We start from the raw sequence: 25,094 nt of genomic DNA, 5'->3' as shown, positions 1-25,094 counted from the left end.
CAAGGCCAGCACAGGCTGGTACCATGCAGGATGCCCACTTCCAGTGACGAGACGATGCAATTAACCTGTATCATTGCAACTAAGGTTGCCCCAGTCATAATGAGGCTGTTGTCTCGAACGAGACAAAACCTCCCCTAAATACATCACGATTAACATCCATCAGGGCCGTTACGAGTTTATTCGCCAAATGTTTGTGGTCTCATCGACATGCGCAATACTTCATGGAATATACTCCAGGGTTACCCAAGGTGGCAGTGTACCTGGATGACATTCTGATTACAGGGGCAACAGAACAGGTGCCCCTAGCAAACCCAAATGTGCGCCTGCGGCGGTTTTCAAAAGTAGTACATCTTAAAGAAGAAAAGTGCGTTTCCAGGCGAGTGAAGTACCGACAAAAAATATCCTCCACCCCCATGGAGGAGCAAGTCAAAGCCATTGGAGAAACGCCTATTGCACGAAATGCCACAGAATTGAAACCTTTCCTGGGATTAGTCAATTATTAAGGGAAGCTCATCGCAAACTGGCCTCCTCGCGGTCGCCATTGCATCTGCTATTGAAGAAATATCAGAAATGGTCTTCGGAGGCGCCACGAGAAGGGGCCTTTTAAAGAGGAAAATGGCAGCTACTGTTGTCGAATTTAATGGCTCTTCTGAGCCCAAGAAGGACCCTCATAATGACGTGCAACATCTCCTGATGGAGCCGGGGTACCGCTGGAAAGACGGCACAGAAAGATCTATTGCCGACACGTCTCGGACTCTTTCGGATGGTGAATGGCGCTACTTAGCGTGGAATATGAGTCCCCTATTGAGCGGTCGGAGGCTCATCCAATAGGAACTATTTGGCAGGAGTTTAAAACGTGCAGCCCAGACCTGCACCAGCATTCCCGATGGCCTGGGGCCAGGACACAAGCATTGTACACCACACCTCTTTATCGTTGTCCAGATAAACTCGTGTTTGTATGAAAGCCTGACCTTGGCGGAGTTATTGCACTTCTCACCGGCCTTGACAGCGACGTCCAAATCTCGGGAATGAATAAACACAGAGAAATATGGAGTTGCTTTACTGGATAACTTTTCTGGACATGAATGACCTTACATTGAGTAGAGAGGGCTGAATATCTGTGAGATGTTTATGGGTGACACATGGACATATAAAATCTGGGTCTTGATTTGGAAGACTTGACTCATGTGTTTAGCAAGATGCCAAAATGGGATATCCATGGATTTGTTAGAGTTGCAAGTTCGGCGTGGATCCGAGTGTAAAGAGCTTAATTTTATATCTTGGTTAAGGCGGTTTACAATCTGCCAGTTTTTTGAGGAGCCCTGGGAGTTACATAAACGATAGTTAAGAGTCTAGAAAGGGCCGGGGGTAGAATATTTACACGGGAATAACTTTTATTAAAAAATTGTTACAAGCTTAGCTACAGATGGGTCCCAGATGTTTCGCTGGTTTGTGTTTCCCGTTCAGTTCATCTGCTCCGGGAGAGGGGGATGGGAGGGTGAAAGTTGGAAACAACAAATTATTCTTGCAGCTGCCTTCAATGAGTGGGGAAAATAAGTAAATTAATATTGTGTGTGGCTTTTCTCCCAATGTGTCTGATGGTCATACAATAAAATTCCATGGTCATCATCTGCAGCACCAAGGTACACTGCAGATGGCGGGGGAAGGCAGGTCGCTAACTCGATATTCCAGCGCCTTGTTAGGTGATAACTTCGGTACCACAAACTCATGAGGCTGTACTGCAAGATTAAACGCCTTGAGGTTCAGGCTGGACAGAGTGGCACCACAAACACCAGATGCAGTGGAAATTATTGAGTAACTCCCCTTGAAGACCACATTGCTGCAATATACTGGGATTGTTCTTGCTCACTAATTTGCATTATGTAGCTACCCTGCCAACCTTAAGGAGAACTAATCCTGCTTTTGTTGGGAGGCTTTGCTGTAGCTTCAGCCATGAGTGCTGTACTTTTGTTCATTTATTTGTTCATGGGATGCGTACCTCTCTGGCTCGGCCAGCATTTACTGTCCGTCCTTAATATGAACATATAAAATAGGAGGAGGAGACGGTCATTCAGCCATCAACTCTGCTCTGCCATTCAACAAGATCGCGCTTGATCTGTTTGAGCTTCAAGTTCTACATTCCCATCTGTCCCCGATAACCTTCGGAATCCATCTACCACCACCGTAAAAAAATATTCAATTTAAATGTTTTTCTCGAGTACCCAGTTATTTCTTTACCAATTAAGGGGCAATTTAGCGCGGCCAATCCACCTAACCTGCACATCTTTTTGGGTTGTAGGGGTGAGACGCGGACAGTGACCCGGAGCCGAGATCGAAGCCGGGTCCTCAACGCCGTGAGGCAATCGTGCTAACCACTGCGCCAATGCGCCACTCTGTAAAACTTTTTACTGATCCTCCCCCCCACTGCCTTCTGAGGTAGAGTGTTCCAAAGTTACAAAGCCCTCACAGACAAAAATTCTCCTCATCTCTGTCCTATAAAGGTGACCCCCAATTTTAAAACTGCCCCCCCCCAGCACCCAATATCCCTTCTTGTAGAATCTGTTCTACATTGTTGCCATGGTTGGGGGCCAGTAGACCACGCCCCTCCTCTCCCACGGTGACTTCTTTCCCTCACTATTCCTCATCTCCACCCAAACTGATTCCTGATTTCCTGAACCAAGGCCAATTCGAACTATTGCACCAATATGATCCTTGATTAACCGAGCTACTCCTCCACCTTTGCCCAGATTCCTACTCTTGAATATATATACTCCTCAATATTCAGGACCCAATCCTGGTCACCCCCAGCCTCGTCTCTGTAACAGTTATTACTTTAATGTGCGGTATTAATTTGTTTACTTTGTTACGACTGTTCGGCGTATTCCGATAAAGAACGTTTAGTTCTGTCCTTTTTGTAACATACATGTTGATTCTTGCTGCATTCTTAGTTTTTTTTTCTCTCTGCCCCTTCCTGCCATTCTCATTTTCCATATTATTTTTTTCCTCGCTTACCTCGTCTCTACCCTTTGATATACCAAACCCTTCCACATCTGATCCCTGGCCCCCATTCTTTAGTTTAAAACCCTCTCGACTTCCCGAGTTACGCGGTTCGCACGACACTGACTCTAGCATGATTCAGCTGTAGACCGTCCCGGCGGTAATGCCCCCTCTTTCCCCAGTACTAGTGCCAGTGTCCCGCAGACCGAAACCTGCTTCTCCCAATCAGTCTTTGAGCCACACATTCGTTTCCACAATCATATGTTTCCAATGCCAACATGCACATGACCCAGGGAATAGATCATAGAATTTACAGTGCAGAAGGAGGCCATTCGGCCCAGCAACTCTACACTAGTCCTTGAAAAAGCACCCTATGGGCTGCATGGCGCGCAGTGGTTACCACTTCTGCCCCACGCCGCTAAGGTCCCAGGTTTGATCCCAGCTCTGGGTCACTGTCCGTGTGGAGTTTGCACATTCTCCCCGTGTTTGCATGGTTTTCCCTCCCACAACCCAAAGATGTGCAGGGTTGGTGGATTGGCCACGCTAAATTGCCCCATAATTGGAAAAAATTAATTGGCTACTATATAAAAAAGAAAAAGCACCCTACCTAAGCCCACACCCCCACCAGAACCACCCCACCTAACCTTTGGACACTAAGGGGCAATTTAGCGTGGCCAATCCACTTAACCTGCACATCTTTGGACATAACCTGCACATAATGAAGAACCAATACCTTTCAAGTTTCTGCTTTTTAATTTCAGTTCCTCGTTCCTTATACTCGCTAAGCAGAGCTTCTCTGTGAGTTGTGCCTCTGACATTAATACCTGTGTGGACCACGTTAACTGGATTCTCTGCCTCCCACTGCAAGTTCCTGTCCAGTCTGGAGCAAAGGCCCCGAAACCTGGCCTCTCACTCAATTCCCCTCACTATACTGTTCCCTAATACCATTGCATTCTTACGTGCTCCCCTCCACTGGAATATCTTCCTGTACCACAATGCCATAGTCAGTTTGCTCATCTACCCTGCCCCCTCCACTCTCGTCCAAGCAAGCTGAGAGAACCTCAATCCAGTCAGAATTGGCAGAGGCTGAAACTCCTGCACTCCTGCCCTCTGGGTCACCTTGCTTGCCTCCCTCACAGTCAAACCCTTCTGTCTATGACTACTGACCAAATCAGAAAGTCCCACCCGATGTGGTGTGACTGCCTCCTGGTACCATGCATCCAGGTGACTTTCCTCCTCCTGACGCGTCGCAGTGTCTGCAATTCAGCCTCCACCTCAGTGACTCTGAGCTGACGTTCCTCAAACCACAAACATTTGCTGCACATGTGTTTTCCCTGGATCGCATTGACATCCAGGAGCTCCCACATGCCGCAGCCGTGATACATCACCTGTCCTGCCATCCTTAATGTGTTTTAAATAATTACTAAATGATATTATTCTCTTATTTATGTTGCTTTTTAATATATTTATTAAATTTACCATCGATTGGTGTACGATTTTAAACCTGGGCAATAGAATAGAACTTACCCAGTTACCAGATACTCCCAAACAGCTAGTTTCTTTCCCAGTAATAGAGTCAGAACCAATTTCTACAGAGTGAGAAAGGTAGAAAAATGAAACGAACACCTCCCTTCCCGAACTCCCCAACTCACCAAACTCCAAGTCATAATTGCCCTCGGGAAGGTGGCGGCGAACGGCTGCAGTCCTGGTGGTGTGGGTACACCCACCGTGCTGTTAGGGAGGGTGTTCCCAGATTTTGATGCCCTGACAGTAAAGGGACGGCGATATATTTCCAAGCCAGGGATGGTGTGCGGTGTGGAGGGGAGCTTCGAGGCGCCGGTTTCCCGTGTGTCCGCTGCCCTTGTCCTTCGAGGTGGTAGAGGTCATGAGTTGGGAAGGTGCTGCCGACAGAGCTCTGGCAAGTCGCTGCAGCGCACCCTGCAGCTGGTGCGCACGGCCTCCACTGTACGTCGGGTGGTGGAGGGAGTGGATGTTGAAGGCTCAGCCGGAGACTCCATTAAAATGGACTCCGTTTGCCGAACAAATCGACTCTCACTTGCTGAGTAAATAAATTGTGTTGTGCTCGAGGCTGTTAAAATGGATTTTGCTGAGTGTGAGACTGGTTGCTGCAAAATAGATTTGCAGTAGGTTCCACCCTGTGCCTGATTGATTGGCTATGCCGGTGGTATCTATACCCTCTCGGATTTATAGGGCAGGTTTGCTGACAGGAGCTGGAAAACGCCAGTGGAGCGATGAAGGAGCGCTACATTGTTGGAGACACTGTCCGTCAAATGAGACATTAAATATTATCTGCCTATTTGGGTAGCAGGAGCGTGTTTTATTTGGAGAGTTAAGGTACTGATGGAATGGGTTTCCATTGCTTGGCTTTTTCTTTTGTGATTGACTTTGTTTCATTTCCTTTAATCATCTTGAAAATCCATATTTAATGACCCACTTTGCTGTCTGGTTCCCTCAGGAGACAAGCGGGTGGTCAAGTTGTATTTGAAGTCAAAAGAAACGGGCAAGAGGTTTGCCAGCACCGATTTTGTGTTTTACAACTGCAGCGTTCACCAGTCGTGAGTATTAACTTAGCTTTTAATTCAAACACTTTCTTCCTCTCTCCGTCTGTTGTCCCGCTGGGCGGAGGCGGTGACAGTTCTGGCAGGGTCTGCACCCTTGCCCAAGTGCCGTTCCTCGTCTGCGAGCCTGGGCCGTGAGTGGCGACGGGCTGCGCGCGTGTTGGGGCCCATACAGCAGAGCTGAATATCCTAGGCGGCACGGTAGCACAGTGGTTAGCACGGTGGCCTCACAGCTCCGGGGTCCCGGGTTCGATTCCCGGCTTGGGTCGCTGTCTGTTGCGGAGTCTGCACGTTCTCCCCGTGTGTGCGTGGGTTTCCTCCGGGTGCTCCGGTTTCCTCCCACAAGTCCCAAAGATGTGCAGGTTAGGTGGATTGGCCGTGATAAATTGCCCAAAAAGGTTGGGTGGGATTACTGGGTTACAGGGGTAGGTTGGAAGTGTGGGTTTAAGTGGGGTGCTCTTTCCAAGGGCCGGTGCAGACTTGATGGGCCAAATGGCCTCCTTCTGCACTGTAAATTCTATGATCCCTGCCTCAGGTTCGGTGTCCTGAATTTAATATGCACTAGTGCCTCTGAGGTAGCTGTTAATGTATTCTAGTGCACAGGGAGTGCTGCACGGTCGGGGGTGCCACCTTTCAGATTAAGGCGTTAAGTCAAGATCGGCTCTGCTCACTCAGATCCCGAGGTGCTACTTTGGAGAAACACTGAGGAATCCACCCAGCATCCTGACCAATAGCCACCCATCAACCGCCTTGCGAAAGCAAATCACCTGCTCCATTACCTCATTTGCTGCCTGTGGGAGCTTGCTGTGCACAAATTGGCTGCCCTGTTTCCCTGCTACAACTGTAACCACGTGTCAAAAGCACTTAAAGGCACTCTCGGGACATGCTGAGGATGGGAAAGGCACTATGTAAATGCAAGTCCTTTATTTTACCGCACACAGGGCTTTGGACTTGGGAGCAGGCCTTTGGAGCCTGGCCCCGCCATTTGATAAGGTCCCTTGGGGAATTGCTGGCCTTGACTTTGAGGGTTTGAGTTACAGCACAGATTTGTCAGGGCTCCCAGCTGTGAGATTCTGAGGGATTTGACAAGATAGACGCTCATCTAAGACAGGAGGTTTCCTCCTGTGTGGGAATCTAGAACTGGGTGCATAGTTTAAAGATAAGAGGTCTCCCATTAAGACGGAGGTGAGGAATCTAATCTCAGAGGGTTTGTTTGTCTGTAGAATTCTCTTCTGGAGAGCAGTGATGGCTGTGGGTCATTGAATATGCTCAAGGTGGAGTTTGACGGGTTTTTGATGGATAAGGGGGGGGGAGACGCGGGTTATCGGGGTGAAGGCAGCACAGCGGGGTTGGGTCCATGACCAGACCAGCCGTGATCCCATTGAATGGCGGAGCAGACTCGATGGGCCGAATGGCCGGCTCCTGCTCCTGTTCCTCATGATTGCATGAATCGAGTGGGCCAAGAGGCGATTTCAAGGAAATGAACGGGGTACATGGAGAGAAACCATTTCTGCTGGTGGTGGTGGTGGTGGGGCGGGGGGGGGGGCGGGTACCACACAAGGGGGCATAACCTTAAAATCAGAGCCAGGCTGTCCAGGTGGGAATTTGGGAACGACTCCATTGTGCAAAGGGTGGCGGGGGAGTTGAACCCAACCCGCTCCCTCTTAAGTCAGAAAACAATAGCTCAGTTCCTCATCTTGCATCTGAGGTCGATTTCCTTCTGTCAGGAGATGTGAAGCCAAGGCTTGTTGATGGAGTTAGATTACAGATCAGCCAGGATCCCAGTGACGGGCGGAACAGGTTTTGGGGGTTGGATGGACCCCTCCTGTTCCTGTGGTCTTTTGTTCCTGGCGATCTTGGATTGGGTTGAAATGTTTTCCGTCAGCTCAAGCAGTTGTTAAGGATTTGCACAGATTTATCCAGCATGGAGGACTATATCTGAAAATGTGTGTGCAATGTTAACTGATGTCCCGCGGCCTTCCTTACAGGCGGTCGGCAGCGCGGGATGTGATTTTTAACATGTTAAAACCGAGCTGTGTTTAACCTACGTGAGCACTCCACTCCCCGTGGCCAAATGGGGACATGCTGAGTTCAGTGAGACGCCAATTGTCGTGGGCAGGTTGCTGTTGATAAGGCAGCTGCTTCGACAGATCTACCTCCTGCCCTGGAGACGGGCCAAGTTATCAGGGTCAGGAGAAGCAGCAGGAAATGCTCAAGTGTTTGAGTATTCTCAACGCTTTGCCGAAAATCTCGGTTGCACTGTGAACAGAGAAGCGGGAGGAAAGCGAAAGAGAAAATGCTGGAAAATCTCAGCAAGCCTGGCAGCATCTGTAGGGAGAGAAAAGAGCCAACGTTCCGAGTCCGATGACTTCTTTGTCAAAGCTGAGGATAAGCTGGGATAAAGTGGGAGGATAAGCCGCTTTATATCACACGAGGCGGGGAATAAATGTTGAACGCTGAAGGGCACAGCGCAGTTACGCATGTCTTCTATTATGGCTTTACCGTGGAGACCTGAACCAGCAGAAAACTGCACAAAATGGACACTTTTTGGGGCCATCCAAATATCTTGCAGTGACTCAGCAACACAAGGACCCTCACAAACCATCAAGTCGTTGATCAACACAATGTGGTGACAGGTGTTGGGGAAGAAGTGTATTATTGACTGGAACGGGGATCCATCGTACCAGAGAAACCCCTCTACCTCCGGGACTGAATGCTGGCACTGCCCTGACCCGCGGGATAGAGCTCTTTCTCTGCTGCTGTGGATGCTGGGAGAAGAGCTCTCCATTCTCCTGCAAACACTTACTGTGTGTTCGTTGCCTCCGACACCACAACGACACCACTGCAGAAGCACTTCACGGGTTATGAAGAGCTGTGGACTGGTTCTGAGGTTGTGAAAGGAGTTTATATCTGAGATTTATTGGTTTCGTTATTCATGTTTAGAAGGAAAAGTGCCTCTGGGCAGCACGGTGGTGCAGTGGTTAGCACTGCTGCCTCACTCTGCCGAGGACCCGGGTTCGAACCCAGCCCCGGACACTGTCCGTGTGGAGTTTGCACATTCTCCCCGCGTCTGCAGGGAAAGTGAAGGGGCAGCATGGTGGCATAGTGGTTAGCACAGTTGCTTCACAGCTCTAGGGTCCCAGGTTCGATTCCGGCTTCGGTCACTGTCTGTGCGGAGTCTGCACGTTCTCCCCGTGTCTGCGTGGGTTTCCTCCGGGTGCTCCCGTTTCCACCCACAGTCCAAAGATGTGCAGGTTCGGTGGATTAGTCATGATAAATTGCCCTTAGTGTCCCAAAAAAGGTGAGGTGGGGTTACTAGGTTACATGGATAGGGTGGAGGCATGGGCTTAAGTAGGCTGCTCTTTCCAAGAGCCGGTGCAGACTCGATGGGCCGAATGGCCTCCTTCTGCACTGTAAATGCTATGATTCTATGTAAACCTGTCGCGCTACAATTGCCCTCTCTGCCCACTGGAGGCACTGTAGTCTTCATTAATGAGACAGTGTCATTACAATATGGAAAGTTTAAAAAAAAAATATAGAAATATAAACGGAGGACAAAATGCATGACTCTAAAATGGGTTATAAATTATTTCTCGCTGTGGACCACTTATTCCCCTAATTCTTCAGCATCACTTCATCCACGGCATCCAGGGCAGCGCGGTAGCATTGTGGATAGCACAATTGCTTCACAGCTCCAGGGTCCCAGGTTCGATTCCTGGCTTGGGTCACTGTCTGTGCGGAGTCTGCACATCCTCCCCGTGTGTGCGTGGGTTTCCTCCGGGTGCTCCGGTTTCCTCCCACAGTCCAAAGATGTGCAGGTTAGGTGGATTGGCCGTGATAAATTGCCCTTAGTGTCCAAAATTGCCCTTAGTGTTGGGTGGGGTTACTGGGTTATGGGGATAGAATGGAGGTGTTGACCTTGGGTAGGGTGCTCTTTCCAAGAGCCGGTGCAGACTCGGTGGGCCGAATGGCCTCCTTCTGCACTGTAAATTCTATAATTCTATGATAATCCGAAGGTCTACACTTCCCAATTTTGAGTGTCTCGGGGGATTAGCTAGCATATTAAAAATACGAGTGCATGCAAATACAGAAAGCAGTTGAGCTTGCGCTTTACGATTGCTCGAAGGAATCAGTCGGTTTTTATTTGACTGCAGTCGCAGAGGATCGCACTGGGCTGCTGACAGTGCACATTCACCTGGTATCCTGACGCAGTACACGCACCGTACATGGTGTACTCGGATGAACCTTGCAAAAAGACCCCACTGTTCCCAAACTACATGAATTAAGGTCAACATGTCAGTTTCTGCAGCTGTAGTAGGCAGGGAGGCACGCTGTATCTGAGATTTAGTTGATTGTAATTGTAAGCAATGGGGTGACCCAGGGTTATACACAGAATGTAGCAGTTTACAGACTTGCATCTGCTCCCTGCTACCTGTCAATGAATCACTCTGGCTCTGGAGTATGGTTCGTTTCTGACGATCGTACTTTCTTTGTGTGTTTTCAGTCTCACTCCCTCTTTCTCTCTCTCTCTCTCTTACTCTCAGTCTCTCTATCTCTCCCTGTCCCTCTCAGGCTTTCCCTGTCTCCATCTTGCCTCTCTTTCTGTCCCTCTTTCTGTCTATCCTTCTACCTCCCTCTGTCTCTTCCTCTCTCTCTGATTGGCATTTACCGGCCTCATCGCACCTGACTTGGTGACACGCCGAGACCGTTGAATCTTGCGAGAGGCCTCTCGTGAGATTCGCGGCGCTTGAGACGTCTCGCGAGATTCGACCAAACTTCGAGATCTGAATCTGTCCTGTCATAATATGCACTCATACACATCAAGAGGTAAAGACAGGCAGTGATAGACACCCAGTACAGCCAATCAACACACAGGACAGAACACAACCAATCACTAGACAGAACACTAGAGGGGGGTTTCCCACTGTAAACCACACGAGGCATCAGCACTCTGCCTCTTTCCACTGGTGACAACTGTAGTGACAGTCAGGGTGTATATATCATTCAGCACCTTCTACACGTGGCTCAGAGCTAGTCTGGTCTAGTTAGTTATAGTTAGTATACTTAGTAGTGTGTACTTAGTAGAGTGTCAACCCACAGCCAGCTGTGTGCCTTGTTACAGAAGTTCAATAAATTTTATTGAACCAGCGTCTAAGTTTGGTGTCTGTTTTACAGTCTAACTGCACCCAGTTGCAGTCAGTGTTACCCCAGGGTTAATAACACAACATGTCCCTCACGTGGCGTGACCCAGATCAGCCTATAATGGCTCATTTAAATATGTCTGTGCTGTATTCTCCCAGCGCCTGGGATGTAACGGCCATGCCTGGCGTCGCTTAGTACTGGCCCACACACAGGTGGACCAGTTGTAACAGCACCTCCGGAGGGGGGGGGAGCTTTTCGGGCCCAGCGAGCGTGGCCGCTGAATCACGCCCCTCTTTTTCTTTTCTCTCTCTGTGTGACTATCTTATCGCTTGCTCTGTCCGTCTCTCTCTCAGTCTCCCCGTCTCCATCGTTCTGTCTGTTCCCTTCTCATCGAACTGCTCGGCCTCCTACCTGTCCTCTCTTGGGCATCCCCACCCCCACCTTTCCATGCACATTCCCCACCCACCCCGGACGACCTTCTTGACTGTCTCTGTCTCATTCTCGGAGGGGTGTAACACACGTGGCATCAAGAGAAACGAGCCTTGGTCTTCACAGGAAAGGTTGAGCAACCAGCTGGGCAGGCCCATGTACCACCCAAGATTGGGTGAATTTTGCTTCATCACTCTCTGTGCATCACAGAATACTTGAACGACGCCTGAAGCTTGTTTGCTAACGCTTCAGTGACATGCATTTTGCTGCACATTTTATTCTTCATCTCCACTGTCTTTGAAGTAACTCATGGCTTAATCAGGCCTGACAGTTTCAACCATTTGGCTAATTTACATCAAAAAGCGAGACGGCCCAATTGGATCACTGGCACAGATGTCACTGGTATGAGTTCCTTTGAAGTTTCGATTTGGGCATCATTGGAGCATCTGTGATCTGTGCTAGCTGGCGTTCTGATTCCCACAGCCATTCTGGGACCTGGTTCCTCCTCGCGCATTCTCATCCCCACCTGCCTCCCTCCCCACCCAACTTTCAAGTTCCCTTTGACCTGCTGGTTCGATGGGGGTCAGACCCTTGGTTGGGGGGGGGGGGGGGGGGGGAGCGACACCACTGTGCGTGCCCACCACCACACTCTTGCCTCCCGCTGTCTGGTTATGGGGGAGGGAGGGGGGGGGGGGGTCCGAGGAGCAGCAAGGAATGAGCTCCTTTGTTCCTCTGATAGATTGTAAGATCCAGAGGCCTCTTCCCCCGGGAAGGTCAGAGCATTTGTGTTAGAAACAGGTGTGGCTGACGAGTGAAACCAGAGGCCTGCGCTAATGATGAAGAGATTGTGAGTTCAAATCCCACCACTGAGAATCCTTAATTCCGTTAAAAAAAATTAACAGCATGGTGGCACAGTGGTTAGCACTGCTGCCTCACAGCGCCAGGGACCCGGTGGTTCGATTCCGGCCTCGGGTGACTGAATGTGTGAAGTTTGCACGTTCTTCCCCTGTGTCTGCGTGGGTTGCCTCCGGGTGCTCCGGTTTCCTCCCGCAGTCCAAAGATGTGCAGGTTAGGTGGATTGGCCACGCTAAATTACCCCTTGGTGTCTGCCGGGTAGTTTGGGTTCCGGGGTGAGGGGAGTGGTCCTGGGTGGGGTGCTCTTTCGGAGCGTCAGTGCAGACTCAATGTGCCAAATGGCCTCCCTCTGTACTGTAGAGATTCTATGAAGTTTGGATCGGTGAACAAAAAATAATAAAAAGGCCATGAAGCTGTCAAATTGTGGATGAAGCTGTTTCACTAATGCCCTTCGTAGAATCCCTACGGTGCAGAAGGAGGCCATCTGGGCCATTAAGTCTACACCGATCCTCTGAAAGTGTCCGTACCAAGGCCCAAACCCCACACTATCCCCAAAACTTCACCCAGGACCAATTGATCGTGACCAATCCACCTAACCTGCACATCTTTGGACTGTGGGAGGAAACCCACGCAGATACGAGGAGAAAGTGCAAACTCCACACAGGCACCTGCCCGAGGTTGGATTTGAACCGGGGCCCCTAACATTGTGAGACAGCAGTGCTAACCACTGTGCCACCTTGCTACTTCCTTAAGGAAAGGAAATCTGCCATTTTCCCCCTGTCTGGCCCACATGTGACTCCAGACATGCACCAACATTACCCTTAACTGTTCCTTTGAAGAGACCTAGCAAGTTGTGCCACACCCACTCGCAGTTCAGGAAGGAGGCCCACCATCAGAGGGACCTGATGGGCAATAAACGGGCCCAAATCTCAATTATGAATGATTGTAAAAAGTCTTGTTGGGAGCGTGTGGATCATGCGCTCACACTGACCAGGTTTTGCACTATCGCTCACACTCTCAGAAGCCTTAGCAGGTTGACTAGTCGGGGAAGTTGGGACTTGAATCAATCGACCTGCTTCATCTATCTGAAGCGGGCAGAATTTCCTTGCGACCTCTTGTTCCCCCCGTTTTCTGAAGGCACCTCAGTCTTTGTTGGACTTTGTTGCTTCCGGAGGCGACCCCTTGACCCAGACAGCTGTGGCGGCCCACCCGCAATGGGATGGGCAGACCGGGCGTCCGCGAGCAACGCTGCACACCCGAGCCTCGTCCTGCCTCGGGCCGATCTCCACATGCGGACACCTTTCAATGGACGCCACTCCAGGACAAGAAAGAAAGATGGATTCTCTGTAGCTTTTGCCGTCCCAGGACCAGCCCAAACTACCTTACAAAGCAATGAAGTACTTTGAAGTCTAGTCACTGTTATAATGTGGGAAGGAGGGCAGTGCATAGCACGATCCCACAAATGGCAATATGATTTTTTTAAAAGAAATATTTTAATTCAAATTTTTACATATTTTCAACAAACCCTTACAGAAAAAAGAAAAACAAAGAACACATAAATAAACATCTTACAACTACATCACAAATTCCCCCAATATACAAACCCCCCATTAAGCAATAATGAACACAGTAGACAACACAAAGTACCCCCCCCCCCCCCCTCTGGGTTGCTGCTGCTGCTGACCACCTCCTAACGCTCCGCTAGAAAGTCTAGGAATGGTTGCCACCGCCTGATGAACCCTTGCACAGACCCTCTCAAGGCAAATTTTACCCTCTCCAATTTAATGAACCCTGCCATGTCGCTGACCCAGGCTTCCACGCTTGGGGGCCTCGCATCCTTCCACTGTAGCAGAATCCTCCGCCGGGCTACCAGGGACGCAAAGGCCAGAATACCGGCCTCTTTCGCCTCCTGCACTCCCGGCTTGTCCGATACCCCAAATAGTGCTAACCCCCAGCTCGGCTTAATCTGAGTGTTCACCACCTTAGACACCGTCCCCGCAATACCCCTCCAGAACCCATCCAGCGCTGGGCACGCCCAGAACATATGGGTATGATTTGCTGGGCTCCCCGAGCACCTCCCACACCTGTCTTCCACCCCAAAGAACCTGCTCAGCCTCGCCCCTGTCATATGCGCTCTGTGAAGAACCTTAAATTGTATCAGGCTAAGCCTGGCGCAAGAGGAGGAAGAATTAACCCTACCCAGGGCGTCCGCCCACGTACCCTCGTCTATCTCCTGCCCAAGCTCCTCCTACCATTTAGCCTTTAGCTCCTCCACCGAGGTCTCCTCCTGCATCTCCTGGTAAATCGCCGAGACCCTGCCCTCACCAACCCACACCCCCGAGAGCACCCTATCCTGAATCCTGAGAGCTGGAAGCAGCAGGAACTCCCTCACCTGCCGTCCTACAAACGCCCTTACCTGAATGTACCTGAAGGCATTTCCGGGTGGAAGCCCAAATTTTTCCTCCAGCGCCCCATGGCTCGCAAACGTCCCATCTAAAAACAGGTCCGCCATCCTTCTAATTCCTGCCCTGTGCCAGCTCAGGAACCCTCCATCCATTCTCCCCGGGACGAACTGATGGTTCTCTCGGATCGTGGACCAAACCAAAGCCTCTACCTCACCCCTGTGGTGCCTCCACTGCCCCCAAATTTTCAAAGTTGCCGCCACCACCGGACTCGTGGTGTACCTAGTCGGCGGGAGCGGCAGCGGTGCTGTCACCAGCGCTCCCAGACTCGTGCCCACACAGGACGCCATCTCCAGCCTCTTTCACACCACCCCCTCCCCCTCCATTACCCACTTGCGTATCATCGCCACATTGGCAGCCCAGTAATACCCACACAGATTAGGTAACGCTAACCCTCCTCTGTCCCTACTCCGCTCCAGAAACACCCTTCTCACCCTCGGGGTCTTTTTCGCCCCCACGAATCCCATGATGCTCCTACTGACCCGCTTAAAAAAGGCCTTAGGGATCAGGATGGGGAGGCACTGGAATATAAAAAGGAACCTCGGGAGCACCGTCATCTTCACCGACTGCACCCTACCCCCCAGGGAGAGTGGCAGCATATCCCACCTTTTAAACTCCTCCTCCATCTGCTCCACCAGCCTCGTCAAGTTGAGTTTGTGTAGGGCCCCCCAGCTCCTGGCCACCTGGATCCCCAAGTACCGAAAACTCCAATCCGCCCTCTTCAGTGGAAGCTCGTCTATCCCCCTTCCCTGGTCCCCTGGGTGTACCACGAAGAGCTCACTCTTCCCCACGTTGAGCTTATACCTGGAAAAGTCCCCAAACTCCCTGAGGATCCGCATCACCTCCGGCATCCCCCCCACTGGGCCCGCCACATACAGTAACAGGTCAACGGCATACAACAAAACCCGGTCCCCCCCCCCCCCCCCAACGGACCAGCCCCCTCCAGTTCCTGGACTCCCTTAGAGCCATAGCCAAAGGCTCAATTGCCAATGCAAGTAGCAAGGGGGATAGCGGGCACCCCTGCCTCATCTTCCGGTACAGCCGTAAGTATTCTGACCGCCTCCGGTTCGTGGCCACACTCGCCACCGGGGCTTCGTAAAGTAGCCTAGCCCAACTAATGAACCCCTCCCCAAACCCAAACCTCCTCAACACTTCCCAGAGGTACCCCCACTCCACCCTATCGAAGGCTTTCTCCGCGTCCATCGCCACCACTATCTCCGCCTCCCCCTCCACTGTAGGCATCATGATTACGTTAAGGAGCGTCCGCATATTGGTATTCAGCTGCCTTCCCTTAACAAAACCCATCTGGTCCTCGGGAATCACCCCCGGGACACAGTCCTCAATTCTGGTAGCCAACATCGTCACTAACAGCTTCACGTCCACGTTGAGGAGAGAGATTGGCCTATACGACCCACACTGTAATGGGTCCTTGTCCCGCTTCAAGATCAGCGAGATCAGCGCTCTGGACATCGTCGAGGGTAGGGCCCCTCCCTCCCTCCCTCGCCTCATTGAAAGTCCTCACTAATAGAGGGCCCAACAGGTCCATGTACTTCCGGTAAAATTCCACCGGGAACCCATCTGGCCCCAGTGCCTTCCCCGCCTGCATACTCCCCAGCCCCTTAGTCAGCTCCTCCAGCCCTACCGGTGCCCCAAGCCCAGCCACCTGCTCCTCCTCCACCCCCGGGAACCTCAGTCGATCCAAAAATCGACGCATCCCCCCTCCTCCGTCGTGGGCTCAGACCTATACAGCCCCTCATAAAAGTCTCTAAATACCCCATTTATTCCCACTACACTCCGCACCGTGTTCCCCCCTTTATCCCTAACTCCCCCAATCTCCCTCGCTGCCTCCCGCTTCCGAAGCTGGTGTGCCAACATCCGGCTAACCTTCTCCCCGTACTCATACACCGCCCCTTGCGCTTTCTTCCACTGCACCTCTGCCTTCTTGGTGGTCAACAGGTCGAACTCGGCCTGGAGGCTTCGTCGCTCCTTGAGTAGTCCCTCCTCGGGGACCTCTGCATACCTCCTATCCACCCTTAAAATCTCCCTCAACAATCTCTCCCTCTCTCTCCTCTCCTTCTTCTCCTTGTGGGCCCTAGTGGAGATTAGCTCTCTCCTAATCACCGCCTTCAGCGCCTCCCAGACACCCCCACCTGCACCTCCCCATTATCGTTAGCCTCTAGATAGCTTTCAATGCACCCCCGGATCCGCCCGCTCACCTCCTCATCCGCCAGCAAGCCCACATCCAGGCGCCACAGCGGGCGCTGGTCCCTCTCCTCCCCTAGCTCCAGCTCCACCCAATGCGGGGCACGATCTGAGATGGCTATGGCCGAATACTGCGTGCCCTCCACCCTCAGAATTAGTGCACTGCTCATAACAAAGAAGTCTATCCGGGAGTAGGCTTAATGGACGTGGGAAAAAGAAGAAAATTCCCTGGCCCCTCGGCCTGACAAACCTCCATGGGTCCACTCCTCCCATCTGGTCCATAAACCCCCTCAGCACCTTGGCCGCCGCCGGCCTCTTACCCATCCTGGCCTGGAGCGGTCCAACGCTGGATCCAGTACCGTGTTGAAGTCCCCCCCCCCATTATCAAGCTCCCTGCCTCCAGGTCTGGAATCCGGCCCAATATGAGCCGCATAAATCCGGCATTGTCCCAATTCGGGGCAGAACATTTACTAATACCATCCTCACCCCCTGCAGCTTACCACTCACATACCTACCTCCATTGTCTGCCACGATGTTCAGCGCCTCAAACAACACCCGCTTCCCCACCAAAATCGCCACCCCTCGATTCTTTGCGTCCGACCCCGAGTGGAAAACCTGCCCTACCCACCCCTTTCTCAGCCTAACCTGATCTGCCACCCTCAAATGCGTCTCCTGGAGCATAACCACATCTGCCTCCAGTCCCTTGACGGGCCCTCTTGACCGGCCCGTTCAGTCCTCTCACATTCCAAGTTATCAGCCGGATCAGGGGGCTTCCCACTCCCCCCCTGCCGATTAGCCATCCCCTTTTCTAGGCCAGCCACGTGCCCGCACCTCCCACACTCTCCATTCCCCCCAGCGGCAGACCCCTACCCCGACTCTCTCTCCGAGCTCCAGCTCACCGTTGGCCAATGCAGCGGCAACCCAGATTCCACGCCCCCCCCCCTCCTGTCCATCAGCGGGCGCTCCTCTCCAACACCGCCCTTCCCCCCCCCGGCCCTGCCCCCTTCCTTCCCTAGCGCGGGAAAAAGCCCGCGCTTTCCATCAGACCGGCCCCGCCCTCTCTGGCGCAGCTACCTTTTGCGGCCTAATCCCAGCTCCCCCACCTCGGGCCTCCCATCTCCCCTCCCCCAAACGGGGCACCGTCCTTCCAACCACCGAAGCCCACACTCTCACAAAATCCCCACTTCAAACCAATTCACCCCGCCCCACCCAGCACCCAAGGAAACAATACAGAACAGAATAGAATATCCCCCAACATCCCCCAAAGCACAGTAACCACTGTAGCACCCCCCCCCCCTCCCCACACCCCCCCGCCTCCGCGACCTCCCCTCACAGCCGACCCTCAGTCCGTGTCCAACTTTTCGGCCTGAATAAAGGTCCACGCCTCCTCCGGCGTCTCAAAGTAATGGTGCCGGTCCTCACACGTGACCCACAGTCGCGCCGGCAGCAGCATCCCGAATTTCACCCCCTTCTGATGCAGAACCGCCTCAGCCCGATTGTACCCGGCCCTCTTCTTGGCCACCGCCGCTCTCCAGTCCTGGTATATACGGACCTCTGCATTCTCCCACCTGCTGCTCCGCTCCTTTTTTGCCCATCTTAGGACACACTCCCTGTCCACCAAGCGGTGGAACCGCACCAATACCGCCCGCGGCGGCTCGTTAGACTTGGGCCTCTTCGCCAGGACTCGGTGGGCCCTATCCAGCTACAGGGGCCTCGGGAAGGCACCCGCGCCCATCAACGTGTTCAGCATTGTGACCACATATGCTCCAGAATCCGACCCCTCCACTCCCTGTGGGAGACCCAGAATCCGCAGATTCTTCCTCCTCGACCGATTCTCCATGTCCTCGAACTTCTCCTGCCATTCCTTGTGCAGCGCCTCGTGTGCCTCCACCTTCACCACCAGGCCCAATATCTCGTCCTCATTCTCTGAGGCCTTCTGCCGCACCTCCCGGATCGCCGCCCCTTGGGCCTTCTGGGTCTCGACCAGCTTGTCGATCGAAGCCTTCATCGGCTCCAGCAGCTCTGCTTTCAATTCCGTGAAGCAGCGCTTGAGAAACTCCTGCTGCTCTTGCGCCCACTGCACCCACGCTGCCTGGTCTCCACCTGCCGCCATCTTGGCTTTCCTCCCTCGCACTTTTCGCTGCACCAGAATTACTTTTTTCACCGCTCCACTGCTGGTCCAATCCATACAGTGCCGGGGAAATCGTACTGTCACCTTCCCACACTGGGAACCGTCGAACAAATGCTGCTGGGGCCCCTGAAAAGAGCCCAAAAGTCCGTTTCTGGCGGGAGCTGCCGAATGTGCGACTTAGCTCCGCATAGCCGCAACCGGAAGTCCGTCAAAATGGCAATATAATAGTCTGATAATCTGGGTTCACTGCCATGGTCCAAGGGTTAAGCGTTTTCAGGATAGAACCACCCCCCCCCCCCCCCCCCCCCCCCCACCCCGGCCAATCGGATTCAACACCGTGACACGGGATCTTGGCGGAACCCAGCAGAGTTCTGCCCTGTGTCCTGGCCAATATTTATCCCTCAACCAGCACCGCCAACAAAACAGTTGACCCGCCGCCTCCCTGTCGGTCGGAGGTTTCTGTGCGTGGATTGGCTCCCAGGTTCCCTGCGTTGTGGCTTTACTGGCTGCGGAGTGCATTCGGGACGTCCTGAGGCCGTAGTAGGCGCTACAGAAATGCAAGTCCTTCCCTGGTGTGAATGCCAAGAATTACGCGGGCGTCACCCTACCCGAGGAGGCAAGGAAGAAATTTTGGCAGGAAAAAATAATTTGTTTATATATTTAAAAAAAAACAGGTTTCCCTGCATACTGATAACCAATATGCTGTCTTAATTAACATCCGCCATTGAGAATGAAATAAATTTGCATAGTAATGAACCTCCAATTAACATCTTTTTATCATGTTAATAAACAAACTAGCATCCTGTTTAAAAAATAAAATAACTTCAAGTGGATGGCTTACTGGATATACCAGTCTCCAATCCATTCGGGACGCCACTGATTAAAAGAAAGAAATTATTTAAGTGTAGCTTGTGCTCCCGGCTATAATTTTGTGAATCAGTTATAGTGTGAAAATATGGCATGTAATCTCAGGCTTCAGAGATTAGAAGTACAAACTCATTGCCTTTAAGTTCCTTTTGAAATATGCATTTTCTCTTTGTTTGCCTGAAGACGTGAATAATTAACAGCTCCCCTGGATAACTTTCCCCGATTGTAGCTTTTAATGATCACTGGTGCATCTTTTTTATCTGCTCTGTACCCTGGTTGCCAAGCAACTTGTGGCGATGTGCGGCTTTATATTTCACCCCCACCCTCACCCCGCCAACACCTTTCGTTTCCCCCCCCCCCCCCTTTCCTCCCCACTCCTCTGCTGAAGGCGCTGACTTGCGCCTCGTGCTCGCTACGCTTTTAAAAAATACGTTTAGAGTACCCAATTATTTTTTTCCAATGAAGGGGCAATTTAGCGCGGCCAATCCGCCTACCCTGCACGTCTTTGGGTTGTGGGGGTGAAACCCACGCAGACACGGGGAGGATGTGCAAACTCCACACGGACAGTGACCCAGAGCCGGGATCGAACCTGGGACCTCGGCGCCTTGAGGCAGCAGTGCTAACCACTGCGCCGCCGGGCTGCCCTTTCGTGCGCGCTAACCTTCACTGGCCTCCTACCTGCAACGCCGGCATTTTGAAATCCTCGTCCTTTTGTCCAGATCCCTCCGTGGCCGAGCCCCTACCTACCTCTGTAACCTCTCGCAGCCCCACAACAGCAACATGGTAGCACAGTGGATAGCACTGTTGTTTTACAGCTCCAGGGTCCCAGGTTCGATTCCCAGCTTGGGTCACTGTCTGTGCGGAGTCTGCACGTTCTCCCCGTGTGTGCGTGGGATTCCTCCGGGGGCTCCGGTTTGCTCCCACAGTCCAAAGATGTGCAGGTTAGATGGATTGGCCGCGCTAAATTGCCTTTAGTGTTCAAAAAAGGTTAGGAGGGCTTACGGAGATAGGGTGGGGGTGTGGGCATGGGGTGGATGTGTGGGCTTGGGTAGGGTGCTCTTTCCAAGGGTCGGTGCAGACTCGATGGGCCGAATGGCTTTCGTTTGCACTGTAAATTCTATAATCACATAAAACCCTCTTGAAAGTCACTCCTGTGAAAGTGGTTTGGGACTTTCTGCCATGTTAATGTTGCTACGCAAATGCAAGTTGTTGTTTTCCCACTTTCTGGCCCACCCTTCTGTACGCGTGTCCAGACGATTGGTGTTGGAGGACAATTCCACTGCAGCAGATATCACAGCCAGGCTTGACCCTGATGCCACGCACCCATTCACTTTGCAATGACCAGCTAACGGGAACAGGAATGCCCCCCATCCCCCCTCCACCCGCTGATTGGACGCGCCCTGGCCCTACGCTCTGTCGTCCTTGCCTGACTTATCTCCCATCTTATAGATTTAAGAAATAACTTTTACATTCATCGGGCGGCACGGCGGTGCAGTGGTTAGCACTGCTGCCTCATGGCGCTGAGGACCCTGGCTCGATCCCGGCCACGGATCACTGTCCGTGTGGAGTTTGCACATTCTCCCTGTGTCTGCATTGGTCTCCATAGAATTTTTTTTTCATAGAATTCATGGAGTTTACAGTGCAGAAGGAGGCCATTCGGCCCATCGAGTCTGCACCGGCTCTTGGATAGCGCACCCTACCCAAGGTCCACACCTCCACCCTATCCCCATAACCCCATAACCCAGTAACCTCACCCAACACTAAGGGCAATTTTGGACACTAAGGGCAATTTAGCATGGCCAATTCACCTAACCTGCACATCTTTGGACTGTGGAAGGAAACCGGAGCACCCAGAGGAAACCCACGCACACACGGGGAGAATGTGCAGACTCCACACAGACAGTGACCCAAGCTGGGAATCGAACCTGGGACCCTGGAGCTGCGAAGCAATTGTGCTAACCATAATGCTACCGTGCTGCCCAAAGATGTGCAGGGTGGGTGAATTGGCCACGATAAGTTGCCCCTTTAATTGGATTTTTAAAAAGAATCGGGTACTCTAAATTTATCAAAAAAAACCTTATTATTTTTCCCCCATGGATATTGCACTGTCAGTTGGTAGCACCCTCACTTCTGATTCATGACGTTCATGGTTCAAGTCCCACTCCAGGACGTGAGCAAAGAAAAAGACTCTAGTGCAGCACTGGGAGTGTGCTGTTATGTTTGGGGTGCCGTCTTTCAGATGAGATGTTAACTTGAGGCCTCATCTCCCTGCTCACGTGGAAGATACAGGGGCGAAATTCTCCTACCTGCCCTGCCACATTTCTGCCCTGACCGGCCGGCGGGAGTCTCTGTAACACCGGCCGGTCAATGGGGTTTCCCATTGTGGGGCAGCCCCACGCCGTCGGGAAACCCCCGGGCGCCGGCAAAACGGAGACTCCCGCCGGCGGAGAATGACGTCCTAGAAGTCTGAAGACCCGCATATCCAGACATAGGAACAGATTCTTCCCCACAGCTACTAGACTCCTCAATGACTCCCCCTCAAACTGATCTGTTCCCTGTAAGAACACTATTCACGACGCCCTATGCTGCTCTTGCTCATGTATTTGCTTTGTTTGGCCCCTTGTTCCGCACTGTAACCAATCACTGTTTGTCGATGTACCGTTTGTCAATGTTCTCTGTTGATTATTCTTGTGTCTACTACTATGTACGTACTGTGTACGTTCCCTCGGCCGCAGAAAAATACTTTTCACTGTACTTCGGTGACAATAAATCAAATCAAATGCAAAAGACCGGGAGGGGGAGGGTGTGATCCCTCGTGAACTGGACAATATTTATCCCTCAATCAACATCAGAAAGGAAAGGTAATTTAGTCATTATCAATTTGCTATGCTCAAAATAGATACCGCGTAGCCCGCGTTTTGACAGTGACTACACTTCAAAAGTATTTCATTTGCTTTGAGATGCCTTGAAATGTCTGAATACTGTGAAAAACTCCATACAAATGCAGTCTTTTTGCTTTTGCTTGGAGCAGTGTCTTGGAGATCAATATTTAATTTGCACAGACTCCAGGCCAATCCTGAAGAGTTGGCAACCCTAGTCCCCACGTGACTGCTTGAAACTGCGCACTTGGTCTTAACCTCCCAAAAAGTCATGCTATTGGCACCCAAAGACGAGGCTGCGTCAACAAAGCGCAGGTGGACATTGTAAAGATCTCAAAAGGAGATTGAGGGCTGTTCGCTCACTCACACTTTGGCAAACAATGATCTGTGCCCGCCTCCTTGAGTGTGGTTGTCTTTTGGCAAAGTCAGTCCCTTGATTTGACATTGGCACCCAGTGCGGGTGAAGGACTGAGAGGATTGGCTCAAGGTTTTGCCTGCATCCATTCACTCTGGATGGACACTACGCCAGCAATGTCAACAGAATTTATTTTTTGGCAGTTTGCTCCCTTTGCAATTATAGTCAAATTAGCTAATGGGGATTTTGCACAGATGCCAAACCCATGATGTCAGTTTAGGTTGGCTGGTGAGGCTGTCTCTCTCTCTCTGTCTCTGCAAGGGTTGCCAGTGAGAGAACACTCTTGGCAGAAAGTCGCCCCTCATTAACAAGTGGGCGTTGGCTCTGGAGTCGCTGATCAGCAGCTGTCCGAGCCGACGCTCGTTACTCTGCTTTGCGAGTTGAGTGCAAGCCAATCGCTGCGAGGGGATTGAGGATTCGGAGTTCTCTGGGACGCAAGCTGAGGTTTTGCAGTGTACCCGGATGCCATTGGGAGCTCTCTCTTACACTGGAGCAGAGTGCGATGTGCGAGGGTGTGGAGCAGTGTGTGATGTGCGAAGGTGTGGAGCAGTGTGCGATGTGCGAGGGTGTGGAGCAGTGTGTGATGTGCGAAGGTGTGGAGCAGTGTGCGATGTGCGAGGGTGTGGAGCAGTGTGCGATGCGCGAGTGTGTGGAGCAGTGTGCGAGGGTGTGGAGCAGTGTGCGATGTGCGAGGGTGTGGAGCAGTGTGTGACGTTCGAGGGTGTGGAGCAGTGTGCGAGGGTGTGGAGCAGTGTGCGATGTGCGAGGGTGTGGAGCAGTGTGCGATGTGCGAGGCTGTGGAGCAGTGTGCGATGTGCGAGGGAGTGGAGCAGTGTGCGATGTGCGAGAAAGTGGAGCAGTGTGCGATGTGCGAGGGTGTGGAGCAGTGTGCGATGTGCGAGGGAGTGGAGCAGTGTGCGATGTGCGAGGGTGTGGAGCAGTGTGCGAGGGTGTGGAGCAGTGTGTGATGAGCGAGGGTGTGGAGCACCGTGCGAGGGTGTGGAGCAGTGTGCGATGTGCGAGGGTGTGGAGCAGTGTGCGATGTGCGAGGGTGTGGAGCAGTGTGCGATGTGCGAGGGAGTGGAGCAGTGTGCGATGTGCGAGGGTGTGGAGCAGTGTGCGATGTGCGAGGGAGTGGAGCAGTGTGCGATGTGCGAGGGTGTGGAGCAGTGTGCGAGGGTGTGGAGCAGTGTGTGATGTGCGAGGGTGTGGAGCAGTGTGCGAGGGTGTGGAGCAGTGTGCGATGTGCGAGGGTGTGGAGCAGTGTGTGATGTGCGAGGGTGTGGAGCAGTGTGCGATGTGCGAGGGAGTGGAGCAGTGTGCGAGGGTGTGGAGCAGTGTGTTATGTGCGAGGCTGTGGAGCAGTGTGCGATGTGCGAGGGTGTGGAGCAGTGTGTGCTATGCGAGGGTGTGGAGCAGTGTGCGATGTGCGAGGGTGTGGAGCAGTGTGCGATGTGCGAGGGTGTGGAGCAGTGTGCGATGTGCGAGGGTGTGGAGCAGTGTGCGATGTGCGAGGGTGTGGAGCAGTGTGCGATGTGCGAGGGTGTGGAGCAGTGTGCGATGTGCGAGGGTGTGGAGCAGTGTGCGATGTGCGAGGGTGTGGAGCAGTGTGCGATGTGCGAGGGTGTGGAGCAGTGTGCGATGTGCGAGGGTGTGGAGCAGTGTGCGAGGGTGTGGAGCAGTGTGCGATGTGCGAGGGTGTGGAGCAGTGTGTGACGTTCGAGGGTGTGGAGCAGTGTGCGATGTGCGAGGGTGTGGAGCAGTGTGCGATGTGCGAGGGTGTGGAGCAGTGTGCGATGTGCGAGGGTGTGGAGCAGTGTGCGATGTGCGAGGGTGTGGAGCAGTGTGCGAGGGTGTGGAGCAGTGTGCGATGTGCGAGGGAGTGGAGCAGAGTGCGATGTGCGAGGGTGTGGAGCAGTGTGTGACGTTCGAGGGTGTGGAGCAGTGTGCGAGGGTGTGGAGCAGTGTGCGATGTGCGAGGGTGTGGAGCAGTGTGCGATGTGCGAGGGAGTGGAGCAGTGTGCGATGTGCGAGGGTGTGGAGCAGTGTGTGACATTCGAGGGTGTGGAGCAGTGTGCGATGTGCGAGGGAGTGGAGCAGTGTGCGATGTGCGAGGGTGTGGAGCAGTGTGCGATG

General features: G+C 52.5%; 1 protein-coding gene across 2 annotated transcripts in view; it reads left to right on the top strand.

The window, feature by feature from the left end:
* The window catches only part of LOC140388602 (plexin-A1-like), a 626,216-nt gene that overhangs the window by 329,868 nt on the left and 271,254 nt on the right, over nt 1-25,094 (top strand). For both annotated transcript variants that reach the window (XM_072473037.1, XM_072473038.1), the window contains exon 8: nt 5,474-5,573. In XM_072473037.1, the coding sequence (XP_072329138.1) occupies nt 5,474-5,573 (100 nt within the window). The remainder of the gene's footprint in view (nt 1-5,473; nt 5,574-25,094) is intronic.

This window comes from Scyliorhinus torazame, chromosome 13, assembly GCF_047496885.1.
Source record: "Scyliorhinus torazame isolate Kashiwa2021f chromosome 13, sScyTor2.1, whole genome shotgun sequence".
Taxonomy (NCBI): domain Eukaryota; kingdom Metazoa; phylum Chordata; class Chondrichthyes; order Carcharhiniformes; family Scyliorhinidae; genus Scyliorhinus; species Scyliorhinus torazame.
The sequence above is the reverse complement of the archived record's forward strand: the minus strand, read 5'-3'. Positions and strand labels throughout refer to the sequence as shown.